At 49.4% G+C, this 15,416-nt stretch overlaps 1 protein-coding gene and 1 pseudogene across 1 annotated transcript in view; both read left to right on the forward strand.

The window, feature by feature from the left end:
- The first annotated feature begins 6,259 nt into the window (after positions 1 to 6,259).
- ESYT3 (extended synaptotagmin 3) overlaps positions 6,260 to 15,416 on the forward strand; it is a 46,106-nt gene continuing 36,949 nt past the window's right edge. Inside the window, exon 1 of the mRNA XM_068547330.1 lies at positions 6,260 to 6,586. Within this exon, the coding sequence (XP_068403431.1) occupies positions 6,260 to 6,586 (327 nt within the window). The remainder of the gene's footprint in view (positions 6,587 to 15,416) is intronic.
- On the forward strand, positions 13,954 to 15,380 carry LOC137766738 (elongation factor 1-alpha 1 pseudogene; annotated as a pseudogene).

The raw sequence follows: 15,416 nt of genomic DNA on the forward strand, positions 1-15,416 counted from the left end.
TATTCATTGCTTTATCTCCTGTGTTCTATGCAACGTCTGACACTTAGAAGACCCTCAGTGAATACTTACTGAATGAGTGAATGAAAGAGCCAAAGATGAAGGTAGAATTAAACACCAGATTGGAGGATCTAGGCCTGTTTTTGGAAAATGAGAGGAAATCAATTTTTCACAGGTTACAAGATAAAGGAAAGGATATTGGGCAAAAATCAAATAAAAATACTAATATCAAAGCTTTCAGATCATGTTTCCACACTAAAAAAATCCACTAATGGATTATAAGTATAGTCAGAATTTGAATTATTGACAGATATTAAATGATTATCTACCACAACAGGTATAAACAACTAATATATACCAGCAGCCTAATCTTTTCAATTGAGGAATGATAGTTGCAGGTTTCCTTCATAATAGTAGGGCCTAAAGAAACATTACCAACACACTTAAGGCAGATCTAATAATTCTAAAATATGTATATACGCTTCTGGAAAGATAAAACTTTTTTGTAATCAGAAAAACTTATTCCGCACGTGACAACATTCATGGATTTATTTCAGTCAGGTGCTGTTAGTGGGAAGTAGAAGTGGGAGACAAGTGTGAATAGAATAAGGGGCTGGGGGTCTTGGACACTCTTCCTGGAGATGGGAAGAGGCCATCCACACAATAGGCTGGATGCTGGTGAATTCAAACAAGAGATCAAGAAAGTCTCACTGCAGTGGTCACTGTACCATACTTCTTTTGCTAAAAGTAAGTCCTATTCTCACATTTCCTGGCATTTTTCATCTCATAATTTGAGTGGCAGATCTCATGTCTACTTTTACTTTTGCAGAAAAAAACCTGAGAACTTTGTTTTCTGCTGGCCTCATTTAAAATGCATTTACCATCTGCAGAGTAACATACTCTGAATGATGAGCTACCTGGAAAACTATTTTGCATTCTGACTTTTTTTTCCGATTTTTTTCTGATTTTTTTTTTTTTTTTTGGCCTTGTCTGGCTCCAACAATTCTAGTGGTTGTTTCCTCCCCCACCTACTGCTACCACTTTAATGAGCATATGGATGTTATTTTGATCTCTTTGTTTTATAACCAACTATAAAATAATTTCCATATTTAATACAGACCTCATAGAGATTTTGTGGGAGTGATACTGGAGAGCTTTTGAGTTTATATTATCCTCATTTTGGAGGAAAGAAAGAAAAAAAAGAACCACAATCAAAACTAACTCTGCTTATATGTCTTTGTACAAATAGAGAAAAAGAAGTGAGGAAAGATATAAACTAAACAGAAGCATTGATCCCACATGGAGTGCATGATTTTAAGCTTCTTTATATACCTTTGTATTATTTGTTAAAGCAAGCATGAATTACTTTTATAATTTCCTGAACGTGAATAAACTAAATTTGACAAACAAATGAGAAACATTATGGTGTTTCCTAAAAAAATTAAACATGGAAATACCACATGATTCAGCAATTCCACTTCTGGGTATGTACCCCAAAGAATTGAAATCAGGGCCTCAAACAGATATTTGTACACCAAAGTTCATACCAGCATTATTCATAAAAAGCAAAAGGTGGAAACAACCCAAGTGTCTATCAATGGAGGAGAGGATAAACAAAATGTGGTATATACATACAGTGGAATGTTATTCAGCCTTAAAAAGGAAGGAAATTCTGACACATGATACAACATGAATGAACCTTGAAGACATTGTGTTAAGGGAAATAAGTCGGTCATAAAAAGATAAATATTCCACTTATATGAGGTATGAAGAACAGTCAAGTTCATAGAGACAAAAAATAAAATGGTGGGTGCCAGAGGCTGGAGGTAGGGGAGAACAGGGAGTTATTGTTTAATGGGCACAGAGTTTCAGTTTGGGATGATGAAAAAGTTATGGAAAGGGATGGTGTGATAGTTGCATAATGATGTGAATGTACTTAATACCACTGAACTGCACACTCAAAATGGCTAAGACATTAAATATCATGTGTATTTTATCACAATAAAATTTTTCTTAATTATACAGGGACTTCCCTGGTGGTCCAGTGGTTAAGACTCCGTGCTTCCACTGCAGGGGGCACGGGTTCAATCCCTGGTTGTGGAACTAAGATCCCAAATTCCGCATGTAGCTCGGCCCAGAAAAAAAAAAAAGAAGAGAAAAAAAATTATACAGATAATACACAAAAACATTCTTGCTATAATAAGTCAAACAATACAGACAAAACTAAAGTCTTTCTTGACAACTTTCCTATCCGGATACACAGCTTTAAACACATTGGGTCTTACTTAATCCTCATCACCAGCCCATGATTTAAGTATTACTACGATCTCCATTTTACAGATGAAGAAACTGCCCTGCAGAGAAGTGAAGGACCTTCCCTGGAGTCAGAAAGTCCTCCAGTCTAGATTAAACTCAGGCAAACGAATTACAGACTGTGCTCTTGCCTCTCTCTTTGTGTCAAACTCTGGCTGGGCACTGAGGACATAAGATCTATTGGACACAGCCGCTGCCCTCATGGAATTCTCAGGCTGATGGAGAGGGTAGACAAAATTACTCCAGCCCTACGTGCAAATGTAACAGTTAAACTAATGACATCTACAGAGCAGAGGCTCTCTATCTTTCTGTTCCAAAAGAGATGCTTTTACTAGATATTATTTCTTTTAAAGATGAAGTTGTATGGGCTTCCCTGGTGGTGCAGTGGTTAAGAACCCACCTGCCAATGCAGGGGACACAGGTTCAAGCCTTGGTCCGGGAAGATCCCACATGCGGTGGAGCAACTAAGCTCGTGTGCCACAACTACTGAGCCTGCGCTCTAGAGCCCCATAAGCCGCAACTACTGAGCCCACGTGCCACAACTACTGATGCCCGCACGCCTAGAGCCCGTGCTCTGCAACAAGAGAAGCCACCACCATGAGAAGCCCACTCGCTGCAACAAAGAGTAGCCCCCGCTCACCACAGCTAGAGAAAACCCACGCGCAGCAGTGAAGACCCAATGCAACCAAAAATAAATAAACAGATAAATTTTTTTAAAAAGATGAAGTTGTATGTAGACTTTTTGTCTTTTTTAAAAGTTGGGTCTCAACTCAAATGGCACCTCCTCAGAGAGCCCTTTCCAAATTACTTGGGTTAAAACAGCCCTCTGCCCCTTGCCAGTCACTCTCTCTCATACAACTGACTGCCTTTCCTCACAGCATTTTCCCTTACCTGCTATTTTCTGTTCTTTATTCGCTTGTTTGCTGTCTGTGTTCCCCACTAGAATGGCAGCTCTGTGAGAGCAGGGATCTTGTCCATTCTGTTTACACTGAATCTCCTGTGGCTAGAACAGTGCCTGGCTCTTAGTCAGTGGCTGTATTAGTTTCCAAGGGCTGCCATATCAAAGTACCACAAACTGGGTGGCTTAAAACAACAGAAATTTATTCTTTCACTGTCCTGGAGACTAGCAGTCCGAAATCAAGGTGTTGGCATGACCAAGCTCTCTCCAAAGGCTCTCGGGAAGAATCCTTCCTTGTCTCTTCCTAGCACTGGTGGTTGCCTGCAATCTTTGGCCCTTGGTTTTGCACTGCATCACTCCAGTTTCTGCTTCTTTCTTCACATGGCCTTCCTCCCTTTGTATATCTCCTCTGTGTCTCTGTTGCCAAATCTCTCTCTTTATCAGGACACCAGTCGTTGGATGTAGGACCCACCCTAAGCCAGAATGATCGCATCTTAACTTGATTACATCTACCGAGACTCTATTTCCAAATAAGATCCCATTCACAGGTACCAGGGGTTAGGACTTCAACATATTTTTTTTTTGCGGGGGTGGGGGGGGACACAATTCAACCCACAATAGCAGTCAGTAAATATACTGAACAAATGAGCTAGCGTTCTCTGGAAAAGTGGTATAATATGATGAATTCTCAAATGGGTTCAGGCAAAGGGTCTGGAAGGCATCATTTCCCCCAGGTTTTGCTATGATCAAACAGAACATAAAATGTCTTTTGCTGGCTGTAGTAACCAAAGTAGCATGTCCAGGTCAAGGAAAATAATGGCTTCAATGTTCTAGGCACAGATTTGACCTCAGGTGGGATATCGAGTTTTAGATGCCATATTCTCAATGTTCTTATATATTTAATTTATGAGAGTAACGTAATGACATTATAAATTTAGAAAAGAGAGAAAAGAAAATCAACCATAATCCCACTTCCCTAATGTACCTTAAAGGAAATTTATGTGGGGATCATTGCGGTTAGAGGGAACAGCAAGTACACAAGCCTTGAGGCATAAATGAGCTTGGTGTGTTCAAGGAGCAGAGAAGACAGTGCAGCTGGGGTAGCCACGTCCCGCCGGGTGTTCCAGGTCTCATTCTGGACACCAGCTCCCAAATCAACAACCTTCCTTCTCTGGTAATCCTCCCCAAACACACTAACCCAGGAGGGGGCTGTGGTGTAGACCTGGTGTGTGTTAAGAGGGAAGGGGGTAATAGATACAGTTGGGTCCTCTCTCCAAGGCATTTGGAATTGGGAAGGATAAGGGTCAAGCAGTCTCTCTGTGAAGCTCTGTGACCCTGGAAGCTGTGAGGAAAGTGCTGTGTTCTCCACTTCAGCCAAAGGCAAAGGAGGCAGGTCAGCGAGGAGAGCAGCAGGGATGCTGAGCCGAGTCCAGCCAGTTAACTTCCGGGTCCATCCATCATGGGAGTCAGCTGCATTCCTGCCGCAGGTTCCAGGGGCCTTCCCTAGAATCCCTATCATACTTTCTCATTCCTTTAGCTCAAGCTGACCTGGGTCAACCACTAGAGCAGTGTTTTGAGAACGGAGTTCTGTGGTCAAATAATTTGGGAAACAGTGGGTTAAATCAAATATAACAGCTTTTTATCTGCAGGACTTCTCAGAGCCTTTAATAGGATTAGGTACATTCAAAAAGGAACTCTCCAGAAAGGAACTCGAGTGAGATGCATTTCCTACATTGACTTCCTAGGTTACGCTGGGAAATGTAGTGTAACAGGATGTTAAGCTGGGAGGTTTCAGCTTCTGTTTTGGCCAGTCCTGGAAGACCAAGAACAACAGAGGAGGGTCCAGCTATTCTGACCACTAGGAACACACGTGTTGCTGAAAAAACTCATCACAGCCAGTAATTTTATCCAGGAAAGAGGAAGGAAAAAGCCAGAAAGACAGACAGATAGAGAGATACCCGAAGGACAGAGGAAAAGAGAATTCAGTTACATCGTGCTTGCTGTCCATTGGGTCTGGTCCTTCAATAAAACTACTGAAAGAGTGTAGAATAATTCCAAATCATTTGTCAACTCCAAAATCACATTCCAGTAATCGACGTGCCCACTCAGGTGAGCCGCCTAAAATGTATGTCATCCACAAGACCTTCACCTGCTCTGATCATTCAGAAAGGATTAGGTAGAAACCTTGGGCTTCACAACTGGCCGCCAAGCACCCCAGGGCTTGCTCATTATTTCTCTTGTTAGTCACCATCGCTTGCCGTACTGGGCGCCCCCAAATGAGGAGGACTGGCCTGGCCCAGGAAACTCCCGATCTGATTGATGCAGAGAATGATGTTCCAAACTGACACCCAGCACAGAGGGTGGGAGTGCAGGGAAGAGAGTGCTGTGGGGCAGAGGAAGGACCCTGATCTCGACCAGGTGGGGCGGGGTGCTAGGCCTAAGCTTTATAGGTGCAAGAGCAGCGATACAGGGCTCTAAGGTCCACCCAGGGAGCTCAGACACAGGGCCGGGCCCACCCTGGGCTGGGAGGCCCTCGAATGCCCAAGTAAGAGCCAACTACACTCGTCTGCATATTGCAGACTGGGTGTAGGAAACAGGTTTCAGGTGATGTTTATCCATGACAAGCCATTTGTCCACATGCCTCTGTGAGTCATCAACTGCCTGGGGTAGGACCTGGGTGTGGCAGCTGCAACCTCTTCGGACGCCTGCGCGGGACATTGTGTCTGAAGGCTGCCTCAACCCCAGGTTTCTTTTTACACCTCCGCGGCGCCAGCTGAGCAGCCTGGGCCCGCCCCCTTCCGCCTGGGCCCGCCCCCGGGGGCGGAGACATCCGGACCTGCGGGCTGGGCGAGGAGGGGAGCGCCGCGGCGGCGCAGCGCATTCCCAGTTTAGAACTCGGGAGTTCGGGGCGCGGAAACTGCGCGGGCGAGTCAGCCAGGGCAGGTGCGGCGGTCCGGTCCTCCCCCTTGGAGGACAGATGTGCCTGGGCGTCGCGGCTCGCGGACCTGACCTCAGGTGAAGCTCTCGGAAAGGGCGGACGGAGACGAAGAGATGCCAGCGGAGGAGCCCTGCGCCCCCGGCGCCCCTGGTGCCCGGGGGACCGAGTGCGCGCCGGGCCCCGAGCCGTGCCTGTCCAGCCAGCTGCTGCCCGAGCTCTACACCTTCGCGGCGCTCGTGCTGTTCTACCTGGCGCCCGTCTATCTAGCCGGCTACCTGGGGATCAGCTTCCCCTGGCTGCTGCTCGGCGCCCTGGGGTGGATGTGGTGGCGCAGGAACCGCCGCGGGAAGCTCGGGCGCCTGGCGGCCGCCTTCGAATTCCTAAACAACGAACGCCAGTTCATCAGCCGCGAGCTGCGGGGCCAGCACCTGCCCGCCTGGGTGAGCCGGGCCGAGCCGGGCGGGGGTCGGAGGTGGGGCGGATGCCCTTGAAGGTTCGGAAGGAACCTGCGGTCTTCCGGGGAGCTGGGGCGCGCAGACCCGAGGGAGGGAGGGAGCCTGGAGACCCGCACACCTGGTCCCCCGCGGATCGCGGCGCACAGACCCTGGGGGCGGTGGCCATGTCCCTCGCCGCGGCGCCCCTCGGCGTCATTGCCACTTCTGATCCGGCTGTGCTGGCAGCGGGAACCTGGGTTTCACCTGAGGGCCCAGAGCCTGGGAGAAAAATCACGGGTGGGCCACACCCAGGAGAAAAACAAGGGCGTCTGGGACTCTGTAAAGTTAACTCGTGAGGGAAGCAGAAGACACTTCTTCCACCCGCCTGTTGACTGAAAGAAGAAACGCAGGGCACAGCACTGACAAATACAGCTGTGACAGAAACTGCAGACTGGTTGCCTTTGGTAGAGGCCCGGTCAGAGGGAGGGGCTAGAGATGGGAGTGCCTGGATGGGGCTGCCAGGCGGGAGGGGAGAGGCCGGCGGCCGCCGCGCTGGCTCACGGGCTTCTCCCGCTCCCTCGCCTGGTAGAGATGTTCAGACGCACCGAGACACACCCACACACACACTCACACTCTACAGCTACAAAACCATCTCCTGGTGTGGAATGGCCTGGACTATGGCTTCTCAAAGGCTTCTGGGTCCTGAGAATCGCCTGGCCCACTTAATAAAAGCAAGTTTTAGGCCTCACCTCACATCCCCCAGGTGGGACTAAGGAACCTCAGTGAGTCTTATGAGTTTGGGAAACAACTGCAAGAGGGGCATTCAGTCTAAGACTTGGTCTGCAGCAGACCCCCTTCTCTGGGTGATGAACTGGTGTTGGTTGTCTCTGATTTCTTCCAGAAACATTCAGGCACACAGGGAGAGGTGTCCAGAGGCCACCAGACCCCTCATTTCCTCTGGCTTGAGGCCTGTACTCTAAAATCCAGCCAGGCTATAGGTTCCTCACACTTGCCCAAGACAGTAGCATCTGAAGTGGGTTGAGAAGATATTAGAAAGGCCTATTTATATTTATTTTATGTTAAAAGAGAAATTAAGCCTTATTGCATTAGTTTTCCAGGGTTGCCATAAAGTACTATGGAGTGGGTGGCTTAACAGAAATTTATCAAGATCAAGGTGTCAGCAGGGTTGGTTTCTTCTGAGGCCTCTCCTTGGCTTGTAGTTGGCTTTCTTCCCCTGTGTCTTCACATGGTCTTCCCTCTGTACTTACCTCTGTCTAAATTGCCTCTTCTTATAAGGTCATCAGTCAGGTTAGATTAGGGCCCACCCTAATGGCCTCATTTTAACTTAATCACCTCTATAAAGACCCTATTTCTAAATACAGTCACATTCTAAGGGACTAGGGGTTAGGACTTCAACATATAAATTTTGGGAAACACAATTTAGCCCATAATACTAATATATGGATTGACAGTAAAGCTTTGTAAATAGGTTTACATATATATTGGGTAGCAGCCATGGAGACGGTGTTTGGGGCCTGTCTCGCCCAGACCTTGGTTTTCTTGCATGAAAGGGGATTGATGGCATGTGATCGTGGAAAATGTGGACCCAGAGAGCAGGCTTGGACCTGTTCACACTCCTTGTTCACTGTTGAGGGAGCCCAGGCTGCCTGTCAGACCTGTGTCATGACCCCATGGCAGCCTCAGCCCACGAGGGTGGGCCCGTGATACCAAGTGACAGCCCTTTCTTTCTGCCCCTCCCAGTGTTAGGGAGGCCTCCAGACACTTAGCTGTATGCAAAGGCAACGTTTCTGAAATTGGGGTAAGAATCAGATCCTGTAAGAGCCTTGACACCCCCAACACCCTCCACCCACAAATGCCATAGAAACCGTTGTGGCTCCTCTTGGGGGAGGGGTCCCCAGAACTACGTGGACATAGCCAACAGGGAGCTCAGACTGATGGATGAGACACAACACAAGACAGTATCTCCTGGTTCTCACCCCATAAACCACACCCCAGGCCTGACCCAGCTGGGTGCAGGGACACACAGAGGAAGGCGATGGTGTCTCACCTCCCAAGAGGGCAGTCTGGGGCGGGAGGCAGATGCGTAACAGGTAGTTGCCATAGAGGTCTCAGGGAAGCTGGAAACAGGAGTCTGAACAGGGTCCAGTCCAGGGTCAAAGGCCTGGAGGGAAGGATACCCTACCTGGTTTCCACATCAGATTGTCCCCAGACCACAGCCTCCTGCCTCCTTGGCAGGGTCCTGGGAAGGGCCTGGCCTCCGCCTATGTTCTCCAGACCCTTCTGGCAGGCTTGGCTGGCCCGTTTGCAGGGCCAGGGCCTGGATAACCTTTTGGATTGAGGCAGTGGTACCGCAAAGGGCAGTCCAAGCAGGTGGCAGCTTGCGAGCGCAGCACGGAGGCGCCGTGTGACCGGTATCTGGCGGGGTACTGTGTGGTTTGGCCTGGCAGGCGTGTGCGGTGTAGGCTGAGGGACGGGGCCAAATTGAGGCAGGTCTGATGGAGGCTGGGGCTGATTCTGAAGGCTGAAAGGAGTCTGGGCAAGGTTTTGGAAAGGCCCTGGAACAAGCAGCATGCAGGGAGGAGTGAAGCTGGAGGAAAGAGACCAGTTGAGAAAGTGATTTGAGCCAAGATGGTCATAGTGGAGACTAAGAGCTGAGGGTGAGAGCTGTGCGGAGTGGGACTCCAGGTGCTTGGCAGCCTCTAGAGTGCAGTGAGGGAGGGATCAGGGTCTTCTGCTTTCTGATTTGGAGAGCTGGGTGCCCATTCTTGGGACTGGGAATCCAGAATGTGAAGCAGGTCTGGGGAAGTTGGTTGTCTGTGTGAACACCTGTGAAGACCACACACATAGATGTAAGTGTGGGCTTTTGGACCCGCCTCGTGAAGGTTTCCAAGCCCAAGGATGATGTGGAAAATCTGGAACCTACTTGTTTGAATATCCTTCTTCTGGCCTCTCCCTGCCTCCTGAGGACACACACTGTTTATGAAGACAGAGAGACGTGGCTCCCGTGTGGTAGGGACAGAGTGACCCTTGTCCACAATTTCAGAGCACAGTGTCTCTATCTTACATGTGGACCTTTCAGCACACCTTCTTCCTGTTTTGAGAACTGGTGTTCATGCATGAATGGGGATTGATGGCGTCTGATCTCCTTTGAGAAGTATTTTTACTAATTAACAGACGGCAAACCAGTAGTCAGGGGGTTGAAGAAAAGGTCTTGAGGGCCTCGCAGCCATGCAAGTCATCACCCAGCACCCAGTGAGTGAGGGTGGATCCCAGCCCCCCTGCTGCTTGCCCGGCTGTGTGCGCATCTTGCTCTAATTTGCACCAAGTCCCTGTGAGGGGACGGAGGCCAAGGCCAGGCTGAGCCAGAGCCCAGAGGCCATTGCTCTCCCCTGCCAGGCCACGGCGGTCCGTTCTCAATGGAGCTGTTCTTTCCAGCCCCATTAGACTCCTTCTCAACACTTCACTCCAAGCTGCTGCCTCCAGGTGATCAGAGAGGATGCTTTCTCTCACTGGGTCTCATTGTCCCCACCTGTAAAAACCTGTTAAAGGAGGTTGTCTCTGGTCCAACATCAGAGGGACCTGCTCCGCCTCTGGTTCCCTTCCATGGAACACACAACTCAGGAAAGGATTCTTCTGCTTTAGAAGGGGTCACGGGTGCAGATGCTGGGGAGCCCCTTGGCTTGTGGACGTGGCCCGGCCACATGGAGAGAAGGCAGTTCATCTTCTGAACAGGGGAGCGGCTGCTGCCTGCTGTTTACATGTGAATGCTCCTCCCACTCAGTTTTTTTTTTTTTTAAAGAACAAGTTCTCTGCTATTTCCTTTTTTTTTTTTAATTAATTTATTTATTTATTTATTTGGCTGTGTTGGGTCTTCGTTTCTGTGCGTGGGCTTTCTCTAGTTACGGTGAGTGGGGGCCACTCTTCATCGCGGTGCGCGGGCCTCACTATCGCGGCGTCTCTTGTTGCGGAGCACAGGCTCCAGATGCGCAGGCTCAGTAGTTGTGGCTCATGGGCCCAGTTGCCCCGCGGCATGTGGGATCTTCCCAGACCAGGGCTTGAACCCGTGTCCCCTGCATTGGCAGGCAGATTCTCAACCACTGCGCCACCAGGGAAGCCCCACCACTCAGTTTTTAGACATATTTTTCAAGAAATAAGGAGCCTCTTCGATCAGCCCACCTTGCCAGGGCTGGGGGCCGTGGACAGCACAGTGACAAAACTGGAGCCCTTGATCCCACAGAGCTGGTGACACCCCAGCTCCACCACTCACCTAGCTGTCGGCCTCGAAGGCTCAGTTTCTACACGCGTTTGCGATGAGTTGAGTCTGAAAAGCTGCTTGTTCGAATCCTGGCACGAGTACGTGCTCAGGGGGGCTGTCACTGTATCCTCCTCAGTTTCCCAGGCCTCCTAACTCTCCCTTTTTCTAATATGAAACTCATTACCAAGTGGTCCAGCAGCAAACGTGGCTCCAGGGATGGACGGCTGCCGGGAGCAGCGCCCGTCAGTGACTCCAGCCTGGCCCTCAGCCCTTCCTGGGGTTCCGTTCATGGAATTCCAGCTCTAGTGCTCCAGAAACTTCCCGTCTGGTCTTCAGAGTCAGTCCTTCATGCTCTGGGCTCCTCAAGACCCTTCCTGGGGTAACTTTTGCTGCTTGATGCCTCCCCCCCCGAGGCCTGGGCCCTGGCTGGAGCTCCGAAGGCTCTCCTGGATCTGTGCACGATCTGCCCTTCCCTGCCCCATGTTTATGGGTTGCTCGTCGAGCCCGAGACAGCAGGCAGAGCTGGCCCCTCTGTGGGAATGTCCCCAGTGACTTCGGGGGAGCCACTGGGAGGTGTGAGCTGCACCCCGATGACCCGTGAAGGCCACCACCCAGCTACACAGAGGAGCAGGGGACTGGGGCCTTGCCTTCCCTTGTGCCTGCTCCTCCCACCCCGCCATTCAGAGTTACTTCTCCTGGCGGAGTCCCAAGGATTTTTAAATCTCAGGAAACCTAGAGCTCATAGCCCAGAAGTGTCCCCATGTGCTGGAGGAAAGTGCTTCCCCACTCCCCCTCCTCTATGGCAAATAGCGAAGAGACAGTTAAGATGTTTTCTGCCCCAGTGGGAACTATTAAAGGGACAAAGCCCCGTTCTCTTTACACACCCTGTCACTTCAAGTCAAGGGGATGAGACTTGAGTCCCTCGGGCCACACTGGGAGTCAGGGCTCAGCTCCGGTGTACCCTCTCTCTGTAGGATGCCAAGTGGGACCGAGAAGTCCCATTGCAGTGTGCCCGGGGTCACTAGTCCTTGAAATGCTCACAGTGAAAAGCCAAGGAACTCCTCCAGGACATGGGGTGTTTCAAGACCCCAGATTCACCCACTCCATTCTTTTGCCCATACTGTGTTTACTTTTTAAGGTAACTGGTTAAAGATCTCATTTTTCCGGTTATAAAAGTGCAAATATTCCCATGTTAGAAAATTTGGAAATGGTCTACAAGTAAATATTAGAGTAAGCATTTACATTCCTGCCATCTGGAGATACACCCTATGTTTGGGTGCACTTCCTTTGTATGAAAGGTCTATGAAAAGTTTTTTGAAAACTTGTACCTTTGAAAAATTTTTTGTTTTTATGATGTCCTTAACATTGTCTTACAAACATTCTTCAAAAACATTCTTAAGGATTATGATATCCTTAATACGAATGGACCAGAAGTTGCCTGACCATTTCTCTAACATCACTATTTTGGTTATGTCCCAGTTTGCCCTGTTTCTGTGGCGGGCCGAGGTGGGTGGTGTTTCCTCTGTCTGTCTGGAATTTCTCCCTTGATCTGTCAGTCTGACTCCCTTGACTCCTCCTTCAAGTCTAAGCTCAGGCACCCGCACTGGGACCCTTCTCTCACACCCACTCCACGTCCTGTGTTGATTTGCACTTACCTATTTTTATGTCCAACTTTTCCTCCAGATCGAATGTTCTTTTCAGGTGTGTTTCTTGTTCCTCTGTACACTCAGCTCCTCGCTCAGTGCCCAGTTCATATAGGCATTCAATAAAAATCTGTGGGGCTTCCCTGGTGGCGCAGTAGTTAAGAATCCGCCTGACAATGCGGGGGACACGGGTTTGAGCCCTGGTCCAGGAAGATCCCACATGCCGTGGAGCAACTAAGCCCGTGCGCCACGACTACTGAGCCTGCGCTCTAGAGCCCACGAGCCACAACTACTGAGCCCACGCACCGCATCTACTGAAGCCTGTGTGCCTAGAGCCCGTGCTCTGCAACAAGGGAAGCCACCACAATGAGAAGCCCGTGCACCGCAACGTAGAGTAGCCCCTGCTCGCCACAACTAGAGAAAGCCCGCACGCAGCAACGAAGACCCAACACAGCCAAAAATAATAAATAAATAAAAATAAAATAAATTTATAAAAAAAAAAATCTGTGGCATGAATGCCGCAGTGAACGTCTGCAATGTAAATCTCAGTCCCTATTTCTCCAGTTCTTTACACAGATTACACATTAAACCGACCTGTCAAAACTTAAGGACTTTAAAGATCCTCATTCCCACCTCACCTTGGCCTTATCAGCCTGGAGGAGGAGGAGGAGGAAGAGGAGGAGGAGGAGGAGGATGGTTGGCCTTTTACTAGTTTTATAAGTAAGAGGATAAATTTTTTACCCTCCAGGCTGTACCAGACCTAACTGGATCACTGAACTCTCTGACGACTTAGGATTACACTCAGGTCCCCTCGAAACAACTCTGCAGGTAGCTCAGGGCAGTCCGTCTCTGCTCCGAGCCCGTATTCCTCAGCAAGGGTGACAGGCTCCTGGCACCCGCATTCTCCTCACCGATGACTCTCTTTGGAGTTTTATCTGCTCTGTCATCCTGCTGGGTCCAGCCGACTTAGGCCAGTTCGCAGGCTGGGTGTGCTGTTAAGGAATCTATGGATTCTAGAACAGTGCTAGACAGAATTCCAAGCTGGCAAAGCAGTTGTTTCCCTTAAGGCACTTTTAGCAGGGTGATGTTAAGCAGAAGAGTTGGGCAGATTTAAAAGCAGTTTTCATGGTAAAATGTTTACCTCCCAAGAACAGAGAAAAAAAGGGATGAAAGTCAGTGCTTCATCAGGAGAAAAGCGAATGAAACGAGGGGCCGTTTTCTGGTAGAGGAGAAACCACTGCAGAGGCACCCGCAGAGCAGGGCCTTTCTCAGGAGGACGACAGCCCAGCGTGGCCTCCTTGTGTCCCATCCCCATCCCTGCAGGACACCCGGAAAAGGGTCTCCTCTCTTCTTTGCGGGTGGGGAGGGGGTCGACAACATCAGTGGAGTCAGCAGGAGTGCGTGTGTAAGAATGCCCGTTGGGCTTTTTTGCAACGGGTTTGCCGCCAAGACACAGGTGTCGTGAAAACCACCGCTAAACCTAAGCAAAAATGGGAAAGGAGAAGACCCACATCAACATCGTTGTCACTGGACACGTAGATTCAGAGAAGTCTACCACTACTGGCCATCTGATCTACAAACGTGGTGGCATCGACAAGAGAACCATTGAAAAGTTCGAGAAGGAGGCTGCTGAGATGGGAAAGGGCTGCTTCAAGTATGCCTGGGTCTTGGACAAACTGAAAGCTGAACGCGAGCGTGGTATCACCATTGATATCTCCCTATGGAAATTCGAGACCAGCAAGTACTATGTGACCATCACGGATGCCCCAGGACACAGAGACTTCATCAAAAACATGATTACAGGCACATCCCAGGCTGACTGTGCTGTCCTGATTGTTGCTGCTGGTGCTGGTGAATTTGAAGCAGGTATTTCCAAGAATGGGCAGACCCGTGAGCCTGCCCTTCTGTCCTACATTCTAGGTGTGAAACAACTCATTGTTGGAGTTAACAAAATGGATTCCACTGGGCCACCCTACAGCCGGAAGAGATATGAGGAAATTGTTAAGGAAGTCAGCACCTCCATTCAGAAACTTGGCTATAACCCTGACACAGTAGCATTTGTGCCAATTTCTGGCTGGACTGGTGACAACATGCTGGAGCCAAGTGCTAACATGCCGTGGTTCAAGGGATGGAAAGTCACCCGTAAAGATGGCAATACCAGTGGAACCACACTGCTTGAAGCTCTGGATTGCATCCTCCTACCAACTCGCCCAACTGACAAGCCCTTGCGTTTGCCCCTCCAGGATGTCTACAAAATTGGTGGTATTGGCACTGTCCCTGTGGGTCGACTGGAGACTGGTGTTCTCAAACCTGGCCTGGTGGTCACCTTTGCTCCAGTCAACGTGACAACTGAAGTGAAGTCTGTTGAAATGCACCATGAAGCTTTGAGTGAAGCCCTTCCTGGGGACAATGTGGGCTTCAATGTCAAGAGCGTGTCTGTCAAAGATGTTCATCGTGGCAATGTGGCTGATGACAGCAAAAATGACCCACCAATGGAAGCAGCTGGCTTCACAGCTCAGGTGATTATCTTGAACCATCCAGGCCAAATCAGTGCTGGATATGCACCTGTCTGGATTGTCACACAGCTCACATTGCTTGCAAGTTTGCTGAGCTGAAGGAGAAGATTGATCGTCATTCTGGGAAAAAGCTGGAAGATGATGGTCCCAAATTCTTGAAATCTGGTGATGCTGCCGTCGTTGATGTGGTTCCTGGCAAACCCATGTGTGTTGAGAGCTTCTCTGACTATCCTCCTCTGGGCCTTTTTGCTGTTCGTGACATGAGACAGACGGCTGCTGTGGGTGTCATCAAAGCAGTGGACAAGGCGGCAGCTGGAGCTGGCAAGGTCACCAAGTCTGTCCAGAAAGCTCAGAAGGCTAAATGAATGTTATCCCCAACACCTGCCACCCCAGTCTTAATC

The sequence above is a fragment of the Eschrichtius robustus genome, chromosome 6, assembly GCF_028021215.1.
Source record: "Eschrichtius robustus isolate mEscRob2 chromosome 6, mEscRob2.pri, whole genome shotgun sequence".
NCBI classification, from domain to species: Eukaryota; Metazoa; Chordata; class Mammalia; order Artiodactyla; family Eschrichtiidae; genus Eschrichtius; species Eschrichtius robustus.